The sequence below is a fragment of the Sciurus vulgaris genome, assembly GCF_902686455.1.
Source record: "Sciurus vulgaris genome assembly, chromosome: 12".
Lineage (NCBI taxonomy): Eukaryota > Metazoa > Chordata > Mammalia > Rodentia > Sciuridae > Sciurus > Sciurus vulgaris.
The window spans coordinates 29,337,192-29,362,302 of record NC_136473.1 but is presented as its reverse complement, the minus strand read 5'-3'; the positions used below and the strand labels follow the sequence as shown (position 1 = coordinate 29,362,302).

The 25,111-nt window shown below is 37.2% G+C and overlaps 1 protein-coding gene across 1 annotated transcript in view; it reads right to left on the bottom strand.

The window, feature by feature from the left end:
* The window catches only part of CUBN (cubilin), a 286,894-nt gene that overhangs the window by 87,057 nt on the left and 174,726 nt on the right, over positions 1–25,111 (bottom strand). The window contains exons 38-48 of the mRNA XM_079108165.1: positions 24,093–24,277; positions 22,787–22,979; positions 17,275–17,472; positions 15,884–16,030; positions 13,318–13,508; positions 12,977–13,160; positions 8,498–8,672; positions 7,163–7,341; positions 5,614–5,823; positions 4,834–4,974; positions 3,992–4,173 (exon numbers count right to left, since the gene is read on the bottom strand). Of these exons, the coding sequence (XP_078964291.1) occupies positions 3,992–4,173; positions 4,834–4,974; positions 5,614–5,823; positions 7,163–7,341; positions 8,498–8,672; positions 12,977–13,160; positions 13,318–13,508; positions 15,884–16,030; positions 17,275–17,472; positions 22,787–22,979; positions 24,093–24,277 (1,985 nt within the window). The remainder of the gene's footprint in view (positions 1–3,991; positions 4,174–4,833; positions 4,975–5,613; positions 5,824–7,162; positions 7,342–8,497; positions 8,673–12,976; positions 13,161–13,317; positions 13,509–15,883; positions 16,031–17,274; positions 17,473–22,786; positions 22,980–24,092; positions 24,278–25,111) is intronic.

Genomic DNA, 25,111 nt, shown 5'->3' with positions numbered 1-25,111 from the left:
ATAATGACAGACTCTGCTAATCATTCAATCAGCACAACATCCTCTCAGGCATGTACTAGCACCCCATGATCCAGATTGAGGCACTAGAATACAGAGAGATTTGCAAATTTTCCAAAGTTCAAAGAACTAGGAATATTTGAACTAGGATTCAAACTCTGATTTCACATGCTGAAGTAAAGCACAAAGAAACAGAAGATGACAAATATTTCAATAATACTGGAAACAGGAATGAGCAACACATTGCTGGAATCAAAAGGGATTATAACCAACTACAAGGCTAATGGGACATGTTGGAAATGGCCTTTATCCCTGCCTGTGTCTTCCCTGGTGTGGAATCACAATGACTCAAAATTGTGCAGTCATCCATTTATCACATGGATTTCTGCCTTTAGAAGCAACCAGAGTGCTATCCCATTCTTGCCCTCTAATCCCTTCTTTACTCAGAAACTATGACCCCTAGAAGATAATGGGGTAGAAGTAGGCAAATGAGATTCAGGACAAGCTATAAAATTCACTGTGAGCATGAACAATATCGGACATGGGGCTCATTGTGGTACACACTCAGTGGCGTGGCCTTCATCTTCCCCATCTGCACAGAGTCAGAGAGGCGGCTGGGTTGGGAGGTGTTTTATGCTCAGTCCAACTGGATAAGGTGTAGGAAAGCTGCAGGCACTTAAAGCTGCCCCGCCCCATCTGTAGATCCTAGAAAGGGTTTCTTTTTCTTTCCTTCTTTTTTCCCTTTCCTTTCCATTTTTCTTTCTCCCTCTCTTTCTTGGCAAGGATGTTTCATATGAATGAACAGCCCAGGAACATTGGACACTTAGTAAGTGATTGTCAGACCACTAGAAGTAAGTGGGAGGCAGGAATTTGAAAATTAATCCCTAAAGAAGCAACATAAAACTTCAAAATTATGATTAATATAGCCATGTGTAAGCATATTGAATATAGGTAATATTTGAACATGTACATTCCAAAACTGAGGATAAAATAAGGAAAATTTCAAACATACATGTTCTCAAAAAGTGTGTCACTTCCATAGGGAACTACAAGAGTATTTACCTCACCTGAAACAGTAAATAAACCAAGAAAAGCAATGCATCATATCATAAAGACAGGAACCCCACCCAGAGGAGGAATAAAGGGACTCGTAGATTTAATAATGGAGAGACATCCCCAAATAACTGCTGGCATCAGGCTTACAGCTGATGGACAAAGAAAATAAATGGAACTGATAGGCGTGTTTTATCCATGAGGTGGAGTGCACACCCAGGGCGGGGGTGAAGGGTGTGGAAGAATTAGTGATCAATTCATAAAAACCCCAGAAAATGTAAAAAGGATATAACTATCATTATTACTTGGAAAATCAAAAGCAAATGGGACTGTATTACACTACGTGGCTTAGGTGTGAATGGTGCTCACATGATCACAGCAATGTGTCACAAACACTGAATGACAATTTAAACAAAAGGAGTGGCATGTGTATTTGGGGAGAAAGTTGGCAGGATATGTAAACCGTGCACCCCTCATGAGCACTGGTGGTGGGGGAGAACCGAATCCTCATCCTCCATAACTGGATGTTCAAGATAAAAAAACTACGGAGCAGCAGAGTAGAAATGTTACATATAAATAATGTCACAAATGCCAGAAGTAGCCATGAGGGTGAGGAAGCAGATCCTTTGGCATCAATGATGACATGACAAGTAAGAACTGGCTCAGAATTTGTGGTAGTTGTCAAAATTTTTATTTTATTCTTTGAGTTCAAAAACTATGACTGTTCATTTTATCTTTCCTGTTGGACACAAATATTCTGGTTGTAGGATTCTTAATAATCATTATATTCAGTTTGATTTAAACTATGAAAATAACTTCAGAGAAAAAGCAAATGTTGGCATATACATCGAAATTTTAGTAATACAAATTTAAAATTCCAAAATATTATCATTTTTATTTTTGGAACTTACCAAATGTTGCTCAATAAGTACCCATTATATTTATAATCAGAAAAATAGATTAAAATTAGAATTCAAGTGAATTTATATGATGATTACAACTACATAAAATTATGCATGGCCTTGAAGAGATAAGAAAATGCCTGAACATATGGTGTGGTGGAAGTGGTTAATCTTTTTTCCACTTCATTTTTGTCCATACCCTTATTCAATGAATAACAGGAAAAAATGTCTTTTAAAAGTAACAACCTTAGTCCAAGGTTCCCTAGCTCTCAAATTAAAAAGAAGCATACTGGTTCCATATTATCAATATCTGAGAAAAGACATTTCAAGTCCTTTAGGTACTTGAAGCTGGGATCAAAGTTGAATGTGATCATTTTAGGTCAATCCAAAGTGATAATGGGATGTCACAAGATGTTTTACATTTTTGAAAATTCACTATCCAACAGGAGATGATTAAACTGACAACCCAAAAAGTGACTTAAAAGGCTAACGATGCTATTTGTACTTGTCTGTCATTCAATAATTTTACTTCTATGCTGTGCGGGTGCTGGGGACTCAGTGGTGAATGAAACTAAGGCTTTCCCCTCATGGAGTTTACTCCTACTGGTGGGAACAGACAATGCACAGATGAACAAGTAAGTATGAAATATGCCAGCTGATGTGAAAACAAATGCAGGGAAGTGAGAGGTCTGGGTGGGGTCTACTTAGGGGAATCTTTGTGGATCAAGATCATTTGAATAGAGACCTGAGCAAAGTAAGAATGTGAACCAGCAGCCATCTGCAGAGGAACCACCCAGAGACGGCAGTAAAGATGAAGGTCTGATGTGAGAGCATCTCATGTTCAAAGAATGGGAACAGGGCCAAGGTGGCTGGATCCTCGTGAGCAGAAATAAGAGAAGTTGTAGATGAAGGAGATGGACCGTCAGGCTGGGTGGGCCTTGATAAGGATTTGGGATTTTCCTCTGAGTGAGATGAGAGGCCATTAGAGGATTTTGAATGGGAACAACATGATTTGATCAGGTTTGAAACCCTCATTCTGGCTGCTGTATTGAGACTGTAGGAAGACAAGGTCCAGCAGAAAGAGCAGATGGACTTTGGTGAAATAATCCAGGTGAATGGTGACAGTGGTGGTAGTGGATATGAAGAGGAGGTTTTGGATTCTGGGTATTTTTTTAAAGATATAGCCAATGGGACTTACTTCTAGATGCAACATAGGGTATGAAAAAAAGGGCTCCAAAATAGGCATTAAGAATTGAGGACTGGGGGGCTGGGGATATAGCTCAGTTGGTAGCATGCTTGCCTTGTAAGCACAAGGCCCTGGGTTCAATACCCAGCACCACAAAAATAAATAAATAAATAGACAACTAGATACACAAGTGAAAAAAAAAAAAGAATTGAGGACTGGGGACGTAACTCAGTGGCAGAGGACTTGCCCAGCATGTGTGAAGCCCTGGATTCAAGAACCAGCACCTCCCCACTCCAGACACACACGGTCCTTCAGCATATACCCTTGCGCTGCAAAAAGTCAGGAAGGAAGAAATCTGTTTTTGATCTGAGCAAATGGAATTTGAAATTGTTTACTAAGATAACCAAAACTGCAGAAGGGACACCTCTAATCATTTGAGGGCAAGCAGCCCTGGTCTTCAACTAAGAGTCCCTCATAACTCTGGCAGAGGACAATAATTACACAGAACCACACAGCTGCTTAAGACCTCAGGTGGTGGCTTGTGCTGGGACTCTGGTCCCATCCAGTTACGTGCTACCTAAGGCCCAGTTTTTCTCGCTTACAGTCTTTTGCCGTATGTGACAGGCATTCGCTCTAAAAATTTATCCTATGACTCTGATACATCTAGTGACAACCCTTACAATTATTTTGGCCGTTTATGGTGATTTTGTTCTATCTGAAATACTTAGAATTTTTTCTGAGATATAGTTGCGTAGATGGCAATATTCTGACCTAGTTTTTGGACTATGATTTATGGGGCAATAAAGTCCCTAAACAATGGGATATAATATCCCTGATGGCACAGAGCACTTACAGTCACATGCTCAGCGTTGCAGAATGGGTGAGTTCCCAGGCGCAGGTTGTTAAAAGTTAGGCTGATCTGCCTTCCTTCTTGTACAGTGATCCTCCACTCACAGATTCGGCCATGAGGATTTGGGTTCGGGTAGTTGGGAGAAGAGAATGTACCAGTTGGGCCCTGTAGATCCCCACCACACACTGAAGCAGCGGAAAGAACAGGACAACTTTCAATCAAATCAAAATGACTCCTTCCATAATTTTGCTCTCAAAATTAATTTTTAGTTATCCCTCTAGACAAAATTATTGTCATTACTAACTTATCGCTATATGTTTGTGAACACTTTTAGAGAACATTTGTATTCACTTCTGATATCTCTATTAACATTTAATCGGCTTTCACAGATGATAGTTAACTAGTAGCATTTTAATTGTCACCAAGGTCCAAGATACATGAAAAATCAATAAATAGTGAACTCAAACAGGTTAAAGTGATTATTGAGTTTTGTTAGACAAGATTTTTATTTCACCTGGGTTAGTGAGAGTATTTGGGAATGCCAATTCTGAATAACTCTAGGACTGATGGACTAGTTTTCTTAGGATGTGTACCACAGGATAATTCTAGTACCCATTACACCTCTCCTGATCCTCATTACTTCTCTTTGTAGCCCTTATCACTGCGGCAATTTTTCATTTATTTGCAAGACTGGTAATTAACATAGGACTCCCTACTAACCATAAGGTCCAAGAAGATAGGGTCATGGCTTTTTTTTTCAAACTATTTTAACACCAATGCCTAGCAAATGTCTATCCAATGTAAGTAGTCAATACTTTAAAAAAAAAATGGGGCAATGAACTCACCTCCCATGCTGGATTCAAACCGTAGTCTGAATCCTGAGGCAGAACGTGAGCCATCTGTGACAAACCTGACTGAAGCAACATTGCTAGAAGTGTCTATGTCCTTAGGAATGGCATTTCCACAGTACCTGCCCAAAGTATTTCCTGTGATAGACAAAGAATTAGATAATATATATTTCCAGGTGATTAGTTTCATTTAACCTCTGTTTGAGATATTCTGCAAGCATAAAGAAAATAATAAAAGACAAACCCCTATCTGTGCAGAAACAGTAACCTTTGTCCAGAAGAGCAAACAAATCATGAATTAAAGTCCACCTATTCAAATACATGAACATGTGCAAAAAGAAAAATTGCAACTAATTATGGGAAAGGTCTCAGCACAGTGAGGAAGCCTTGCTTATTTGATTAGAAAAATGAATCAACAGTGACAAGTGGGCACCTTTTATTACCAGGAGGCATGCGCACGTTTTCATTACCTTTTCCTTATGCTCCAGGAAGCCCCTGAAGTAACCCCATGTGATACTGAGGGGTCTCAGCAGGAAGAGGACACCCTCCCAGTACAGTGCTCTGTCAGGGTGGTCTCCTGAATGAGCTGCAGACACACCTGGGGCTTGGAATGTCCCTTGTGAAAGGACAGAATAGAGTGGGGGAATTGCTAGTGCTTCCCAGAGCTGACTGATCTGCACTCCTCTTTGGCCTTTCTCAGAAGAAGAGAAACTTCAGAGCTGAATAAGCAAGCGTGAAAATAAACAACCCACAAGAGAGTAGATATATTTCACTGACCAGAAGTATGATTTTCCCAGATCTCCACAAAGTCTTTTTCACAGCCAGAGGAATTCTGAAGGTTAAAATCTTCAAAATGGATGGTGAGATAGTGTCCTGAGAGGCCCTGGAGGTGCCACTGACAGAATACATTATTTGGATAGGGAAGTGTTGGGTATCCAATGCTTTCAATGATGCCACTTTGCCCTGTTGCTGTTCCTCCACACTGGGCTACCAAAAAAAAAAAAAAAAAAAAGGGCAATATTCTATTAGATTTTTTTTCTCTGATTAAACCAGTATATTGAAAACTCCAGTTGTCCAGTGAATATAAATTAAAGTTTTAAAATTGTGAAAATTGTAAATCTCTCATTATTCAAAATCTACTGTTGATGTAAAGAGAGTACTTCAAGTGCAATCAATAAGGGAAAATGGAAGATGACAATTGAATGGTGTATTCTATAATGTCACATTAATTCTATTGGGACACTATGCGAGAGCTATTAGTTTCAAGTAAATTTCATTTCATGACCCAACTGATAGATTGATAGATGATTCTAGAAACTCTCCAGACTTAGCTGGAAGGGGTACTGTGATTGATTGGTAATGCCTGCCATTTCTAGTTTATTTTTATTTTACCAAATCAACATTGTACTGTAGTAACTGGTATCTCAGGGTCTTGAAAAATTACTATTCATTTATTTATTTTCTTTCTTTTTAAAATGTAAGTTTATTTATTTACTTTTTTAAAATACTTTTTTTAGTTGTCAATGGACCTTTATTTTATTTATTTACATGCAATGATGAGAATTAAACCCGGTGCTTCACACATGGTAGGCAAGTGTTCTACCTTGCTACAACCCCCAGCCCCTATTCAATTATTTCTTATCAGGTAGATGAGATCACTAGATTGAATTATATGCAACTTAACTCAGAATAATAAATGACCTATGGTGTAAGTTAAATATTGTTACAACCAAGCTTTCCAAGTTCTTGCTGTATGAAATATTTATTTGGATAGAGTCCAGACCCCTCAGACACTAAATTGTATGCTATTGTGATCATATTGAAGTGAATCTTTAATATGTATGCTTACTATGCAATTTTAAAATAAGGAGATCAAAATACTGAGAAAATATATTTGCTTTTTATTCAGTGACTCATTTGGCACTCAAGATTGGGGGAAAAATTAAATTTTCTATTAATGAAGAGACGTTCAGTCACTGTTCTAAATATAATGGTTTGATTACTAAATGATTTTATTATTTAAACTTATGCTGTATGTGGATCTTTTTATATCAGGATAAAAAGAAGGAAAATGATTTAACTGAACATATTTTTCACAAATTAGAAAAATATAAAATAGACTAGTTTACTAAAAATAATGTTTTAAAATAAAAATGAAGGGAGAAATTAAAATTGATAGATGACTTAGGTTTTAAACATTATATTCTTATTTCTATCATTAGAATAATTATTAAAATTAGGCAGATAGACATATTTTAAAAGACATTTTAAAAGATGTAACATTCATTTTACCACTTTCCTATTTAATGTAAAAATAAAATGTTACCTATAGAATACTTGGCCTTGAATCCCATGTGAGTGGGGCTACTGTCAGATCGAAATCTCAAATACATAACCTCTCTTGAGGACAGCTGGCTGCTGGGCAGAGATATCCCACAAAATTTGGAAAGTACTGGAGCATTTGAATCAACTCCATCCCGCAACTCAAGGTAACTGGAAGTACAGCTAAAGGGGGGAAGATCTGTTAAATTTATTTACAAGGCCAATAACTTTGACTTATTTAAATAAAGAAGACTTCACTAACTTTCTCCACGAAGATCATTAAGCATCATTTCTATAGTGTAAGATACCATGTTAGAGTTCATTTAAGTTTCATGTCATTTTAAAATGCTGTATATTTTTCTGATGATAATACAATCATTAACTCAGAAAGACGGGTTTTACATGTACTCTGCACTAGAGAATATTTATTTGCCTTCCATTGTCTGTTTTAGTTTTATGAATATAAAAGTTATTTTCAAACTAACCCCTATGGATTTCAGGATAACTGGAGTTATATTTCACGTGGTAATTTGATACAATTCACATGAGAAATCTGAACTCTTATTTGGCAGCTCTATGACAAAGGATAATGGAGAGCCTCGGCTAGAATTTTCCCCATCCCTAAAATGAGGTCAAGTCTTTACCTAATGTTTCCTGAGAAAGTCAAAGCAGCCAATTAATGCTCAGTGAGTGGGAGAATAGTATATCTGGTGCCCAGAAATGGGCATCAAATCTCTTCTATCAAGTTTTGCATCATACATGGATTCATGAACGTTTATAAACACTTTTGTTAAATGAAAGAGAAAACCATAGATGGTTTCTTATGGACTATGTAGTTTTCCTTTGTCGATAACATAGTAAGACATACTCTCTGGGTTGTAATCCTTTAAGAGTCATATATTTGCTTTAGTGCTGTTTCTGACTCTGGTGACCCCTGGTATCACCTCACACAAATTTCCATTTGTTAAATAGATATTTTATCATCTATGACATTGAATTTGAGGCTGGGCAAATAAATACTCATCTACTAGTGGCACTATGCTTTTCCTGTGGGTGGAAGAACAGATAACATAAATCTCAAACAGCCACCCTCAATGTCTTTTGGAGGATGTGTCAAGGGTCATGAGGGACAATATCTATTTTCATAATCTGCTCAGCTGATGGGAGAGTGGCTGCCAGACATGGTTTTCAGACTCCAAGCATTAAGTTTGTCCCTTTGTCCCTCAATTTCCTATGCAGTATGTACTGCTAACAAAAGAAGAAATGAATGGTTTTGAGACACGACAGCTAAAAGGTACTGAGCTTTGGTAACAGAAAACTGAAAACAGAGGTGACCTACTTGGGTGTTGCTTCAATATTGAATTGATCTTCAAACTGCAACCTTATAGCTTTTCCCGGAGGAGCAGCTATGATCCAAATGCAATCAGCATGCTGGGGATAATTGCCAGGGTAGTTGGGGGAAGTCACGTATCCAGCAGAATCAGCATCATGGATATAGATATTGCCCCCACAGGCTGTCAGGAAACACAGTTAAATCAATATACAGTCTGGTGAAGGACAGTCAATTGCCGCAATCACTTTCTAAAGTTAATTTATCTGCATTTCCAGTCTCCATTTCCTTTCATCTGCAATTATCTTTTTTTCCCCCCTTGGGAGAGGTCTCACTGTGTTGAACCAGGCTGATCTTGAACTCCTGGGTTCAAGCCATTCTCCTGACTTAGCCTCCTGGAGTAGCTGGGACTACAGGTGTGCCACCACATCCAGCTCCAGGTGTGTCACTTTTTAATTTGCCAAATCGTCTAATCTTGTTGAAAACTTCATTCCTCCCTAAGGTTGACAAAAGAAAGACACAGTTTGTGCAGCATGGTAGAAGCATGCACACATACCCACCACTTTGATGAGCATGTAAATAGACTGGTGGTTATTGTTCAATTCAGTGGAGTGAAGCAGAGCCGTGATCTTGATATGCTTTAAAAACTAAGCACATACGTATTTATACGACTTTTTGGACATCCATTCACTATATAGCTTCAGGATTTAGATGCATTTAAAGAGCAAGATAGAGATTTCATGAAAGAATTTATTAGTCTTTTTTTTTTTTCCTGCAAGAAGACAAAGAACAAAGGGTCTTTTCTAAAAGACTAAAGGACTATATAAAAATACCTTCCTTTTATCAATAATTATTGATAAATAATGAAATTTGGCAATTTCAGCAAACAAACTAGGCAAGAATAAACCCATTTACTGTGCAATGAAATTAATCTGTCCAATGACTCAGTCACACATACTTGATCTACTAAACTCAGGCTATGTATATACTTCCACTGCTGTTCAGCTGCTTATGGCCACATCCTGAATTTTGTCATTACTTGGAGCTCCCCTCATCTCTGAAAGCCTGAATTGCAAAGCTCTTTGACAGCTTTTAACTCCCTTGCTCCATAATCTTTCCTTTGCAAAATGTCAATTTCATGGTTGTGTTCAAGTCATTCATGCAAATGGTGCCACTGAAAAGAAATGCTCCCCAATCTCAACTCCGCCACCCAATTCTACTCTACTTTTCATATAGTAGTAGTATGCAAATTACTTTGCATAAAAATGATAACAGTCACGTGAAACTTTTTTACCCAATCCATTTATTCTCCCCATTCCCTCTTTTTTTTTTGGTGCCAGGGATTGAACCCAGGATCACTCAATCACTGAGCCACATCCCCAGCCCTTTTTTTGTATTTTCTTTAGAGACAGAGTCTCACTGAGTTGCTTAGCACCTCACTAAGTTGCCGAGGCTGGCTTCGAACTAACAATTCTCCTGCCTCAGCCTCCGGAACCACTGGGATTACAGGCAGCTTGGTCACCATGCCCCGCTCTACCCAATTCCCTCTTGATTCTCAATATCTACATGGAGTTTTACTTGAGAAAGGAAATAAAAGAAATTCCAAATAAGAATACTCTCAATTTGTAATTTCCTATTTGTTACCATCCTAAAGAAAATTCACCTGCATCTCTACCCTCTTCCTCTCAAACCCCGTCTCAATTATCTTCCTACATCTGGATCAGGACCCCATCCCATTCTGTCTCCTCAGGGATCTTGCTGTACCTCACCTCTCTCCTCCTGTTGTGTTAATCTCTACCCAGTCCCTTCCCCTCCCCACCTCATTCTTCAAATCTATCAAGCTCTCTTCTTCAAGCCGACAATCACCTAGAAATTGTATATCCAAGGTTGGTTTTGGTACTTATTTTATATTCATAGCATTTAACATGGTTGACTACCTCTTCCCTCCTTTCATTTGCATCCCTTAGTTCTTAGACACCAAGCTCTTCTTTGGCTCCTATCACTGCTCCTCCTCTGGTCTTTAGATGACTCTTTCCAGGGCTTTCTCAACATTGCTGTAGATTCCCAGGAATCTTTCTGTAGGTCTTTCATCTTCTCCCTCTAAATAATTCCCTGGTTAATGTTATATCCTCATGTCTTAAACTACAAACAGTCTGTTTAAGATTCCTGGAGTTATAGATTCAATCTAGACCCCTCTTCTGACCTCCAGACTCATGTTCTCACATCCTACTGGACAACTCCACTGGATGTAACTCAGAGTTTTCAAACTGAACATGTCTTAAACTGGAATTGTCTGATTGCCTGCACAGTTCCACACCTCCCCTACTGACACTTTGTATCCACCTTCAACCTTGTTTTTACCCTACACACTTTTTACCATATGACATAGTATATATTTTACTTATTTCTTATGTGTACTTTAAGATGAAAATTAAGCTCAATGAGGACATGAATTCCATTTGTTTACTGCTATATCCCCAGTACCAGTTCAGTATTTGTCACATGGAAAGCTTTTAATAGATGTTCGTGAGATAAATGCACCCACCCAGTCAGAAACCTAGCAATTATCCTTGGCTCCTCCATCCCTTCCCTTGACTTCCACATCCAAGTGACCTCCAAATCCACTCAATTCTGCATTTATAAATCTTTCAGTATGCCCTTTCTTCTTCCTTGTTACTGACACTGCCTTAGTCCAGGACTTAATTTTTTTCCCTGATCAATTCTTTCATCAGGTCTCTCTCTTTAGCCTTTTCCCCCTCCATATTTTCAATGATGCAGTCACACTGATATTTCTAATCAGATCATGTCATTCAAGCTTTGTATTAAAACTCTCAATGCCCTGACATCTTCTGTCCTTAGGGTGATATCCATCACTCTTAGCTTCATGATGCCTGCCTGCTTCATCACCATACTTACCTCCTTTTAACTCGATTTTTCAACAGTAGTAAATTCTTTCAAGACTAAATCTGCTTTATCTTTTAACACTGAGATGTGATACATTGTTATATCCTTTCTTCACTAGTTGACAGATCCCTCTATCCATCTACCTCCTCTGGGAGTCTTCTCTGATCCCATCAGCTAGACTAGCTGTTTCTTCTATGTGTTTCCACGGCTCCTGATGTACCTTCCATCCAGCATGTATCAAGCTGTACACTAATTATGCCTTTGCTAGCCTGTCTCCTCCACTGCACCGAACTCCTTGACAGAATTTGGTAGCTTACACAGCAAGAACCACCTTATAAATGTTTGAGTAATTAATTAAAGGGACAATTAATGAGGAGAGAATAAAAGACATCCCAATCAACCATAGTGAAGAAATGTCTCCAGGGAAAGACGATATAAAACTAGGCAAATCTGATGTTAAACATTATTCACACAGGAATGTACGTTAAAGAAATGGGAGTGGCATTAAAGTATATGCGGTGGAAAGTAGCCAGGTAGGCAGGAGAAGCAGCTTCCTGGTTGGATGACTTAGTAAGGAGGAAGAAACAAGAGTGATCATTTTGTTTGGGGCTGTCCAACTAAAGTTTTTGAGACAAGAAGATTTTTCTTTAAATTTAATATTAAGAGAAGTCATAAGCTTGAAGAAAGATCGGGAGGAGGTAATGGCCACAACCCTACTTACATGAATGGTGAGCTCACAAGGAAATAGAAAAGCAATGTTGTCAAGTAAACCTTAGTGCATCAGAATTATCATGAAATTAGGCTGATGCTTTTCTCATATCTGGGAGAACACACAATTATGGTTTCACTGAGATTAGTATGTATTTTGAGATGTATTAAAAGAATCTGGGATTAAGACCACAAGATTATCCTAAAATCCATATTATTTAATTTCAGAGGAACAGGCAAAGATTTATTATTGCTATTGATCTCCATTTTTAAAGCTATGCCTATTTATTTATTCAAATAAACATTATTAAACAGGAAATATCACAAAAATCAAATTATTACAATGGAATTAGTTATAATTAAATGCAGTTAAAGTTGATTAAAGACTGCTACTATAAAATAGAATAACTAAATGAGTAAAAATAGAATTAGGATTAGTGTTCTTTCAAAAGGAAGCATATAAATTATTAAACAAAGCAATTATATTCTTTTCAATGTTTCTATAGCTAGGCTTAACTGGACATTTTATAATGGAAAGGTCTAAGATATTCCAGGGATCAATAAGATCAGTTCATTTTGTACACACAGAGAATGTCACTTTGGTTACTAACTATAAAAAGTTAAAGTCCAAACTTTTTTATTTTACTTACAGGAAAAATGAACATAATGATATTTTCCTTAAAAAGTATTCATGTTGAGATACTGAAAGTGTCGAGCACATAGTTAGTGCTTGATAATGGGTAGCTATTCTTATTAAGGCTTTACTCTTTGTTCAGAAAAGAAAAATGTACATGACTTTTCCTCCAATCCATTTAAACAAGGAAAGTCAAGCAATTGCAGGAGAAGTGAAAATAGAATCTCAGTAGATACACTCACCCAGACTCTTTGCCTCATACTTGATCTTAAATCCTTGCCCTCCATTACTACCGTCAGAAATAAACTGAACAAACATTTGATTATCTGAGGTGAACAGAGTTGATGAAGGACGTCCGCCACAGAAACGACCATTTCCTCCATGGGGACCCAAAGGTGGAGAATAGATATCGGGTCCATTTCTTAGCTGAAAAGACATTAAAATTGCATAACTCCTATATACTGGGAAAGACAGAGTGGAAAAGTCCTATTGATTTGTATCCTGAGAAAGAAAAATCATCACCCTGTGTTCTAAATGAAGTCTGCAGAGACAGTAATTAGAAGGGATAGCCAGCAAGACCTACCAGGAGGTAGTCCCCGTGGCTGCAAGAAGAATCTCCATTTGGAATGTGGAAGGGCTGTTCGAAATGGACAGCGATGGTCAGGCCACTCTGGACCAAGACGTGCCAGGAGCAGTTGAGGTTGGGAGTGTAGTTCTCTGGGTACTTGGGGGATGTGATAATCCCTCTGTCTGCATGCAAATATCCACCACAGCCTTTCCAAGAAGAAAGAAAGGTGGGTTATTAAAAGGACTTTGCAACCACGTTTTTAGGCTTTCCTGCTTTTCTTGGTAGTTTCAAAGGGCAGGGGATAGAAATGAAGTTCGAAATTAAAGGGGAACAAAGTAGAGGGAAGGACTGACAGAATGAGAATGGGCACACACCGATGAGTACTTTGTGCTGCTGTTGTAGTGGAGATGTGTGATGCTGAGGTGAGGGTAAGCCATAAAAAACAAATGACTTAATACTTGCATAAAACTTACTTCATTTTTGTTGTTTATTTTTGTACTGCTGTGGACCAAACCCAGAACGAACCTCATGCATGCTAGGCAATCACTCTACCACTGAGCTACATGCCCAGCCCTTTTAAAGTTTTATTCTGAGACAGCCTCCCTAAATTTTCCAAGCTGTGTTCCAGCTTATGATTTGGGAGTCTTACTCCCAAATTGCCTGGAGTACCATCATGTCTAGCTTAAGCTTACTTTACAGAGGAAGGAAACATGCAACAAGCAAATGCACAATATATAAGAGAGTCTTTCAAGAAAAATAAGAGGGGTGAAGGGTGAAGGGTACTCTCTCATCTGGGGAAGTTAGATGTCATATCCTGGAGGAATATTTAAGCAGAGGTTTTAAGGGAAGGAGGAATGGAGCTAGGTGGCCTTGTGGGAGAAGAACGTTCCTGTGCAGAGAGTGAATGGTGTAAAGGTTAAGAAGTCCACCAGGGAAATCTGAGGGAGAGCCTAAGAACAGCATGACCAGGGTATGCAGAAAGCAGAAAGGACTTATTCCAAGTAAGAAGAGGAAGATGTTGAAAGCTTTGTGCATTAGAACAGAACCATCTTGTTTAAATTATAAAATGATCATTGTCTGCAATACTAAGACTGAAAAGGGTGCAGACAAGAGAAAGTCCAACCCAAGATCTAATGAGGGGATTGTCAGTTGGAGGAGAAAACAGAGGCCTGGACAAGGATGGTAGAAGGTGCTAGGTATTGAACCCAGGGCTTGTACAAGTGAGGCAAGCACTCTACCAACTGAGCTATATCCCCAGCACAAGTAGTTGGAATCTAGATGGAGTATGAGGGTAGAATCACTGGGCATGGTGATGGGTAGAATGTGTGTCATCATGTATGACATACATACAGACACAGGAGAGTTGTCACACACATACATTTGAGAAAGAGTGAGAAGCGGTTGAAGCAGGCATTAATTTGCCATTCATCAGGGACTGCACAGCTCATCAGTAAGTGAGGAAAGCTCACGCACCTAGTTAAAACACAGAGGTGAAAATTTATCTTTAATCCATCTAAGTCCAAAGTCTACTCTTTTAAACCATCATACAGACTGCTTCCCTGATTTTTAAAAGCTATATACAATAATGAAGGAAATAGTAGATTTATTTTTAACATTAGACTGAGAATCTGCTTTAAGATGATGTTTTTCACACATTAGAGTCAATATTCCGTAGACTGCTTCTTTAACTTTAATCTAACTTGGATTTAAAATTATTATGAGCCAATGCACATGCCTGAAATCCCAGAAGCTTGGGAGGCTGAGGAAGGAGGATCGCAAATTCAAAGCCAGCCTCAGCAACTTAGCAAGGCCCTAAGCAACTCAGCAAGACTCTGTCTCAAAATAAAATTTTAAAAAGGAGTGGGGATGTGGCTCAGGGTTTGAGCACCCTTGGGTTCAATCCCCAGTACCAAAAGGAAAAAAGGAAGGAAGAAAGGAAGGAAGGAAGGAAGGAAGGAAGGAAGGAAGGAAGGAAGGAAGGAAGGAAGGAAGGAAGGAAGGAAGGAAGGAAGGAAGGAAGGAAGGAAGGAAGGAAGGAAGGAAGGAAGGAAGGAAGGAAGGAAGGAAGGAAGTTATTATGAGATTTCAATGTTGTCACTGACGCCTCATCCTTAAATTTCAAGAGCAACAAACTTCCTGCCAACATTGAAATGGATGATTTCAACCAAGGCATTTATGGAGATATTTTCTATATCATGTTTACCGGTCATTTCTTGAATTGAAGACAACGTTAACCTACTTCTCCTTTGATGTGTTATTGATATGTGTTGTCTTTGAGTTCCAGGCCTCAGCTAGGCTGGTAAAGATCTCACTCTTATGCCCACCATGAACACACCTCCTTTGGGGATAAGATGCCCCAGTCAAAGACCTGAAGGCAGGAGACCCTTTTGTAGAACTTAGTCTCAGTGCTTCATATTAGGACTCAGTACTTGACAGATGGATGGGCATCCATAAGTGGCAAAGACCTGTGCCCTCTGACTATAACTTGTGTGCTGGCATGGGAAAATGAGCAGAATGTATTTGAGAAAGAGAAGACGGAGATGAGAGGGGATGAAAGGAAACAAATGTTTGAACACATTACTCTTGTGAAAGGAGGCATTGAAGCCTGCCCCGGCGATACTGAAGTCAGAGGTGAATCGGATGAACATGTACTCTCCGGTAGACCGAATGGGCCCAGGGATCTCTCTGCCACAGACAACTGCTAGCCGCTGAGCCAAGTTATTGTCTCCTGTGACGAAAGAAATGAAACAATAGCATGAAAAGGTGATGTCTTAAGAATCTCCCAGCCTTTGCAACACAGCCAAGGCGGCTCACACATTTTTCTCAGAACACTAGAGATCCTAGAGTCTGGACTTCCAAGAGAAGTTATTGATGGAACAGAAAGAAAGCCACTAGAATTTAATCTTCAAAGAACAACCATAATTTACTTCACTGGTGGACTTTCCTACTGAAGATTTTTAAAAGGCTTCCACCAGATGCTGAACACTCAGAATATGTATGCAAAGATTCACCTATTACATCAAAAAATTTAAATTTTAATATCTATAGGAATTCCTTAATGTCAGGAAAGACAATACTTTTTCAGAGCCATATGCTGTTAGCTGATTATTGATAGAAAAAGTTGGGGGAAAGGGGAGGAGTTTATCATCTCATGTTTACATGACTGGTTTAAGTCTTAGTGTCCAGCCTCTACTGATGGGGATCTCCACCATTTGATTTTTCTCACTAGGGTGAAGGGGATGTGAACTAGGGATGACAGTCTAAAGTAAAAAGACCCCACACATTAATAAACTGTGGGTCAAAAGAAAACATAACTTTTTTTTTTTTTTCTGAGAATCTCCCTTTCTAACTAGTTTTCAGGAGGTGTTGATTTGAAGACCACACTGAGAAGCACTGATATGAAGATTATGAACTTTCTATTGTCTTCTTTCATTGCAGTCCATGCAAATAATAAAGCACAATTTTGTGCATGTTGCCTATCAGCATTGTTTATATCCCTCATGAATAATGTCACTGTATAACAATAATACCTGCATATAAAGGAAAATATGCAAATTTATTATCCTTTAATTCTATTTATTCTACCAGAGATTCAGAAGACAACAAGAAATCAATACATTACAATTATAAATATTTTTCCCTTGGATTTTAAAATCATAGATATAGAATGTTGATATTTATCCCCAAGGCGTCTAAAGAAAGTAGCACAACATGGAAATCATACTATTATTTCCTACTCAGGCTTCTCAAATGCATTTGTCTTTCTCTTAGGAATATTGTGTTATTCCTGATATTTGGTACCATGCAATTTAATGTTTTCCTTACATTCTCCAGAAATTATGGTCAATTCTAGTACTCGATGGCTTCACTGATCATAATATCTAGGAAATGCCACAAAATGGGGAAGGGCTGTAAACAAGTATGAAGAGAACTGAATATAACTTGGAACGTTTTTCTTTTAATTTTTCTCACCATCTCTTATCACAAGGCTGTCATAGCCACATGTTGGGTGAGATTCAACATCCAAGTAGAGGATGTTGAGTTCCACAGTAGAATCAGGAGCCTGGATAAGCCAGGTACAGTCCACCCCATTACTGTAGCTTCTAGGCCATCCCGGGGAGTAAAGAAAGAGCGGTGTATCTCCAGTCCTCAGGAACCCGCCACAAGCACCTGCAGAATAAAAAGCAATACCTTTGAATACCTCTAAATAGGGAAAGACACCAACATTTTTCCACTTTAAATTGATAGCTCTATACTGAAATCAATTGGAAAAAGTTTCTCAAAGAAATCAATAAATATTTTACTAAACTCACTGATTCAGATGGCCATGATTTTATATTTTACATTCTACGTATCAAACTACATCATGTTATACTTGCTTGCCATAATTTTGCCATAGAAAGCTTTTATTATTGAGTGTTGATTATTAGGTAAGCATAAGTAAGTATGTGGAGAAGACCCAAAATTCTTGGGATGAGAAATCTTTCAGATTTTGAAGTTTTTTGCATTTTGGAATAATTGCATAGCTTTTACTAGCTAAGCATCCCTAATATGAAAATACAAAATTTGAGACCAGGCACAGTGGCACATTCCTGTAATCGTAGCAGCTTGGGAGGCTGAGGCAGGAGGATCACAAGCTCAAAGCCAGCCTCAGTAATTTAGTGAGGCCCTAAGCAAATGAGTGAGGTGCTGTCTCAAAATGAAAAATGAAAAGGGTTGGGGATGTGGCTATGCAGTCAAGCAGTTAAGCACCCCAGTACTAAAGGAAAAAGAAAAATAAAATACAAAATTTGAAATGCTGCAAAATCTAAACTTTCTAAGTGCTCTGTTGGTGCTCAGAAAGTTTAAGGCTTCAGATCACTTCGGATTTTCAGATTATAGATGTTTATAACCTGTGTATTCCCATTCCTGCCCTTCTCATTCTTCATGAAATTCATTGTCATCAAATTATATCTTGAAATACTATTATTGTTTTATGAGGTTATTTTAAAAATCAGACGGTAGAAGAAAAGAGTTACAAACAGAAATACACTTATATTGTCTTTCATATTTAATTATACAGTTATCTTTACCCTACTGTCTAGTAGGTTGTGAAGATTTTCAAGAACCTTTAATTTCAGCCTAAAGACCTTGCTTTCCTTCATGGGCAGGAGTGCTAACAATGAATTCCCTTTTTTTATTTAACTGGAAATGTTTTGATTTGTGCTTAAGGATACATTTGCTGAATATAGAATTCTTGATTGACAGTCTTTTTATTTCAGCACTTTGAATATGTCTTCTGGCCTTCATGGATTTGGTTAATCTGACTTGAGCATTTTTTACATGACAAGTTATAGTCTTTGAATCTTCAAGATAAGATCCTTATATTCAGCTTTCATAGTTTGGCTATGCTGTGTCTAGGCATAGAGCTTTTTGAGTGAGGTTTGTTAGGCTTCTTGGATGCATAGATTAATATTTTCCATCAAATTTTAGATGCATTCAAACACTATCTCATCAAATAGTCTTTGTTTCTCTTTCATGTTATTCTTCTCTTCTGGGACTCTCATTATATATATGTTGTCATGCTTGATGGCATCTGAGGCTCTGTACAATTTTCTTTATTTCTTTTCTTCCTTTCCTTTGGATATAATTTCAATAAACTCCAAGTTTGTGGATTTTTTTTTTGCTTGCTCAAATTCAGTATTGAGCCTTTCCAATGTATTTTCATTTCAGTTATGCTTCTTAACTCCAAAAATTCTAGTTGATTCCCTAAAAAATGTTTTTCCTATCACTTTTGGTAATCTCCATTTGGTGAGACATTATTCTCTTACTTTCCTTTAATTCTTTAGACACCATTCCCTTTATTTTTTAAAATATATTCATGATACCTAATTTTAAATCTTTGTTAATTGAGGCCAACCTCTTGGGTTGCTCCATTATAGTCTCTTTTGGTTGTTCTCTTCCTTTGTGGGAGCTATACATTCCAGTTTCTTTATGTCTCATCATTTTTGTTGTTGAAAATTGGACATTTTTAAAACTGGGAACTTTGGAAACCAATACCTTCCAAGGTTTGCTGTTAATGTTAGTTTAATGATTATTTACACTAATTCTATAATACTTGTATTCATTGTTGTATATAGCCACTGAGTTTCTGTTCAAATGACTGGTCGATGAATTACTAGGTAGAGATTTAAGCACTTTGAACCAAAAAGTCTCCCAGTTATTTCCAAGAAATTTTGTATGTGTGCACTGGAATAAGGTTCCAGTAGACAGTTTACAACTCTGCCTTAGCTTTTACTTCCTACATTCACAAAGACTGAAGATCACATGGAGGTGAGAAATTAGGATCTTCTCGGATCTTTTCTTGGGAACATAAATAGGCATGTACATGCCTGTGGTCTTGTAGACTCCCAGAAATATGTCAGAGCTTTTGAAAGCCTTTGAGGGACATCTCATTCTTCAGTTTTTCCTTTCATGTTTTTTGTAGAAGACAGGAAATAGTTAAACTCAGAGCTGAAATCAATGAAATTGAAACAAAAGAAACAATACAAAAAATTGACAAAATAAATAGTTGGTTCTTCGAAAAAATAAACAAAATTGATAAACCTTTAGCCACACTAACAAAGAGAAGACGAGAGAAAACCCAAATCACTAAAATTCGGAATGAACAAGGAAATATCACAACAGACAGGATGGAAATACAAAACATAATTAGAAGCTATTTTGAAAATCTATACTCCAACAAAATAGAAAATTTGGAAGACATCAACAGGTTTCTAGAGACATATGAATTGCCTAAACTGAATGAGGAGGACATAAACAATTTAAATAGACCAATTTCAAGTACTGAAATAGAAGAAGTCATCAAAAGCCTACCAACAAAGAAAAGTCCGGGACCAGATGGGTTCTCAGCCGAGTTCTACAAAACCTTTAAGGAAGAGCTCATTCCAATACTTCTCAAAGTATTCCATAAAATAGAAGAGGAGGGAACCCTCCCAAACTCATTCTATGAAGCCAATATCACACTGATACCTAAACCAGACAGAGACTCATCAAGGAAAGAAAATTTCAGACCAATATCCTTAATGAACATCGACGCAAAAATTCTCAACAAAATTTTAGCAAATCGCATACAAAAACATATTAAAAAGATAGTGCACCATGATCAAGTGGGCTTCATCCCAGGGATGCAAGGTTGGTTCAACATCAGGAAATCAATAAACGTAATTCACCATATTAATAGACTTAAAGTCAAGAATCACATGATTATTTCAATAGATGCAGAAAAAGCATTTGATAAAATACAGCACCCCTTCATGCTCAAAACACTTTTGGTCAGTTTCTTATTAGCTGTAACTGGTATCACTTCCTCAAATAGTTGTGATGTTAAACAGCTGCTGCTGATGATTGTTTTTAGCAGGTACTCTAAGGGTAGGGTTCTTTATACTGGGAGCTCATTAGGAAGGTCAAATGAAGACAATCTTGTGAGAAGGCAATTTTCCAAGAAGCTTCTAGACAGGTCAGATAATGGAAATTCCTTGGAGATAGTCTGTTTTCTGGAGATCCAAATCTGCTCTGCTCTCTTCCTGTGCTGCTAAGCTGAAGTTTTCACAGCTACTGTTGTTGTGAGACTGTTGTAAGGCTCCTCCAAAGTTAGGAAGAGGAGGAGAAATGACACTAGAAAAGTTAAGATACCACAAAGATGACCATTTTTACTGAGATTCTGCTATTTTCTTGAATAAAACCTCCTTGAGGAGCTGTTGTAAGGCTTTGGTTAATTTCTAAAGTACTCAAAAAGTTGATTTTGACCATTTTTGTCCAGCATTTTCATCACTTTTATAGATAAATAGATTTCCAGAGGTATACAGTTTGCCATTCCAGAAATTTATGACTCTAATCCCATATGTTTGACTATTACTAGGATTATCAGAAAGAAAATACAAAGTACACTAGGACTGGGTCCTAATCTTACTATCCTAGTACTATACAAGTTCTAGAAGTTTTTATTCCAAAGAGTAATTTTGAAGTGGAAAATCCAAATGCTGAATATTATCTGGTGCCTTCAAATTTTTCCCTTCTTATGAAATATTCCTTATCTTGAATTTTGAAAGATAATTGTGACAACAGACCATGAGTCATTAATGTTGTCTGCCAAAGAGTCTATTTCTCCCAACTTTCAAATACTTGTTGGAATTGCATTCCCTGATTCTCTTATGGTTGGGTGAAGACATTTGACCAGTTTCAGCCAAAGAATTATGAGCAAAAGATATGTGTGACTTTTTCACTGAGCACTTTCAGACTGCGACATTCCAGGCTCTTTGTCTCCTGCCATCGTCACAGGCAATGTCCCAGACAGCAGCTCCAACAGCCTGAGGTAGGGAATAATGATGATAACAGGCACCTAGTCGATCTATGAAGGACTTGTGTAGTGAACAAGAAAGAAACCTTGCTGTTTACAGTTACTAAGAGTTTGGAATTATGTGTTTCTGTAACATGACTGAGCATTTCCTAAATAATGTCTTCCTACTTGATGAATTTTTTTTTTTTGAACTTACTTTTATTTTATTTTCTTCACTTTTTTTTTTTTTGTTTGTTTGTTTATTTGCTGTGCTGGGATAGAATCCAAGTCCTCATGCATGGTAGGAAAGCACCTTATCACTGAGATGTATCCCCATCCCTTTTTATATTACTTTGAAACAGGGTTTTGCTAAGAGCCTAGGCTGGTCTTGAACTTGAGATCTTCCTGCCTCAATCTCCCAAGTAGCTGGGATTCCAACATGTTAAATTTCAATTACATGATCTACTCCACGCCAAGCTTATTTCCCTGGTTGCTTATTTGCTGACTGAACCACTTGCTTTGTTACCCTAAGCATTTAATTACCCAATTGTGATTAACTATCACAAGAGTACTTTGTTTTTCCCAATTACTTTTAAGCCCCTCCAGGTAGAGATTGTATATTGGTTTCTTTTCTTAGTGACCTCACTGTATACATAATAAATCATCCATAAATATTTGTCGAATTAAATTCACTGGCCAAAACTGCATGAGTAAGAATTGCTGATGATACAATGCTCAATATGTTAAATACATACAAAAATTTAAGCTTTATTATTTTTTAATGAAACTTCTAATATGTGTTTTTTATGAAATAAAATCTAGAGGAAAAAAGTTAGTGTTTAGTTGATCCTTAACTACCCTGTGTGTGTGTGTATTGTGAATCAAATTTTCAGAGGACTCTCACATAGTTTCTAGAAACTATAAGTAGTTTATCTTCATGGGTAGTGAGCACCTAATTTATATGAAAATCATGACAAGAAACATTCATTTTCAGGAAACTGCAAACTTTTTTTAATAAAATGTAATATTTATGAATTTTAAAAGACATCTGATCACATAAAGGAAGGACATCAGTGTTTATTCATTTCTGATTTGTGGTTGGACCCTTTGAAATATTGGCCTATACATATCAGTCTTGAAAATAATGCCATTCATTACCAAACAGACCTGTAGCAATTGTAGGTAAAGGTCCAGCGGGAACATCTACTGCAAACCACTCCAAGAGGAACCCCTTCCCTGAGACTGAAGAGTCAGAAGAAAACTGAAATGTCAAAGAATTTCTACTGGAGCTAAACGTTTCAGGCTGGGTACCACAGTAAGTTCCAATTAGGATGGAATGAATATCCAACCCATCAAAAATCTGCATGTAAGAAAAAACAACAGATAATAGATATTGTAATTAGACAATTACCCTGTATTTTTCTCCATAAAAAAGAAAATTTAGAAGATGCCTGTATTACTACTTTATTCTACCACTTTATTATAATGGAAACATAATAAACATTTTATTTCAGTTTATAACAGAAAATGCCATTAATGTAAATATTATTACCAATAGTTTAAGGATGATGTTTTAAAATATTTATAGCTTTGTTGCAGAATTATATTAATAAACATGCTCTGTGGGCCATAGCTTATTAGGTGATTTACAGTAAAAATGTGTGTGGAAAAGTAGAAACTAGGAAAGTTACTCAACAATCATACTTCATGTGTTTTGGGGCCTCAAAGGGAGCAATTAGGAAGGAAGAAGAAAAAGGAAAGATTTAATGAGAGAAAAGTGCGTGAGCATCCTACAGAGTCATATCTCCACAGAAAGAAAGAAGAATCAATGACAAGGAAAGAACCACATTCTGCAGCGTCCAGCACGTTCAAAGCACTCAATCTCTTTCATTTGGTTTAAAATATTAAAATATCTTATTTAGAGACACATTTTGTGATGGTTTCCAAATAATTGGACACAATTTTATCTGCAAAAGTTATTATAAAATCCTCTCCTGAATCTCATTTATTAAAATTAGGTACTAATTATTTTCTTATATATTGAACACCTATCAGGTACAGGGTCCTACTCAAGGCTTAGAGTATCCAAGATGAATAAGCGGGATCCTGACGTGCAGGGATTTGACAGTGTTTCCATTATTGCTACAGTAGCCAATGTCTGAATGGCAATTATCACTCAATTTTGGGATTGATTTATTTATCCACGATCCTTTACATTTTCAACACTTCAACATAAGAACAAACAAGATAATAGGATATGAGGTAGAAAAATCAATTTTTCTCACATGCATGTTTAGACAAAATCTGATAATGACAATAATACTGAACAAAAAAATCTTTAGCTACAGAATAGAAAATAGTAAATATAAAACTGGAGTCGCCTTTGTTCTGGTAATATAGAGGTAGTAATCACGATTTAGGACAGACTGATAGTAACCAATCAAAATTGTAAACATTGCATATAGCAACTCACCCTTAGTTTGTCATAATAGCAGTTCTGTGTTGCTTCAATGTCCATCTCCAAGATTCTGCCCTGGACCACTTGAGACGCATTCACATTTACTATCCATTTGTAGTTGGAGTTGTGGGGATAATTTGCAGGCCAGAAGGGAGAGGCAATTTTCCCATGAGTTCCCACAATATTATCATTGCCAAATACTAGGAGGGAAAAACAGAGTAGTAAATCAGACCTACTTAGAATGGCTCTTGAGTCAAATGAAAAAAACAAAACAAAACACAAGGGATGTTGAAAAGGATAGATTTCCAACTGACTGTGATTTCCTTTCTGACCACTGAAAGAAATACAGTTTCCCTTTTGGTTTCTGGACTATCTATTGATTCCTTGGAGAAGGGTGATTTTGTGAATGGAATTCCATCTCCTTGAAAGGTTGCCTGGTGTGACCATTGGTGACAACTTCCCACGTGAAAAGAAGCTCCCAGCCCTCAGGGACACTGGAAGGTGCTTTACCTATTTTGCTTTGTTTTAAAAAAGAAGGGAATGCTTTCATTTTTAAATTCTATAAGAGAAACTGAACAAATGATAGCTCATTATGACAATTTTAGTTAAAAAATAAAGCGAGTTAATGTCTTATTCCTATTGGAAGAATACCCTGTAGTTAAAATATTTGAGCACTTAAGTCATACCAAAGTAACACTAACTGTCTTTAGTTTGAAGAACACATAGTTTATGGGATTGAATGAGACATATTTGGTAGAACCATACATGAAAACTGAACTATACTGGAAGACTCTTTAAAACAGTCTCATAAAAATTTGTTTAACATTAGATAGAAACTGAAGCTTAAAAAGGGATTAGAACTATTGAGAATGCTCTCTCTTGCTCTTATTAAACCATTCATATGTGGTTTAGTTCTTCTAGTACACTTTATAATAAAGCAATTCCATAGACAATATGGAAGAAGAGTTTAGAGTTAAGGATTCTTTTTGCTTACTGAAATGCATTACTGAAAATGTTGTTCTCATGTCTACTTT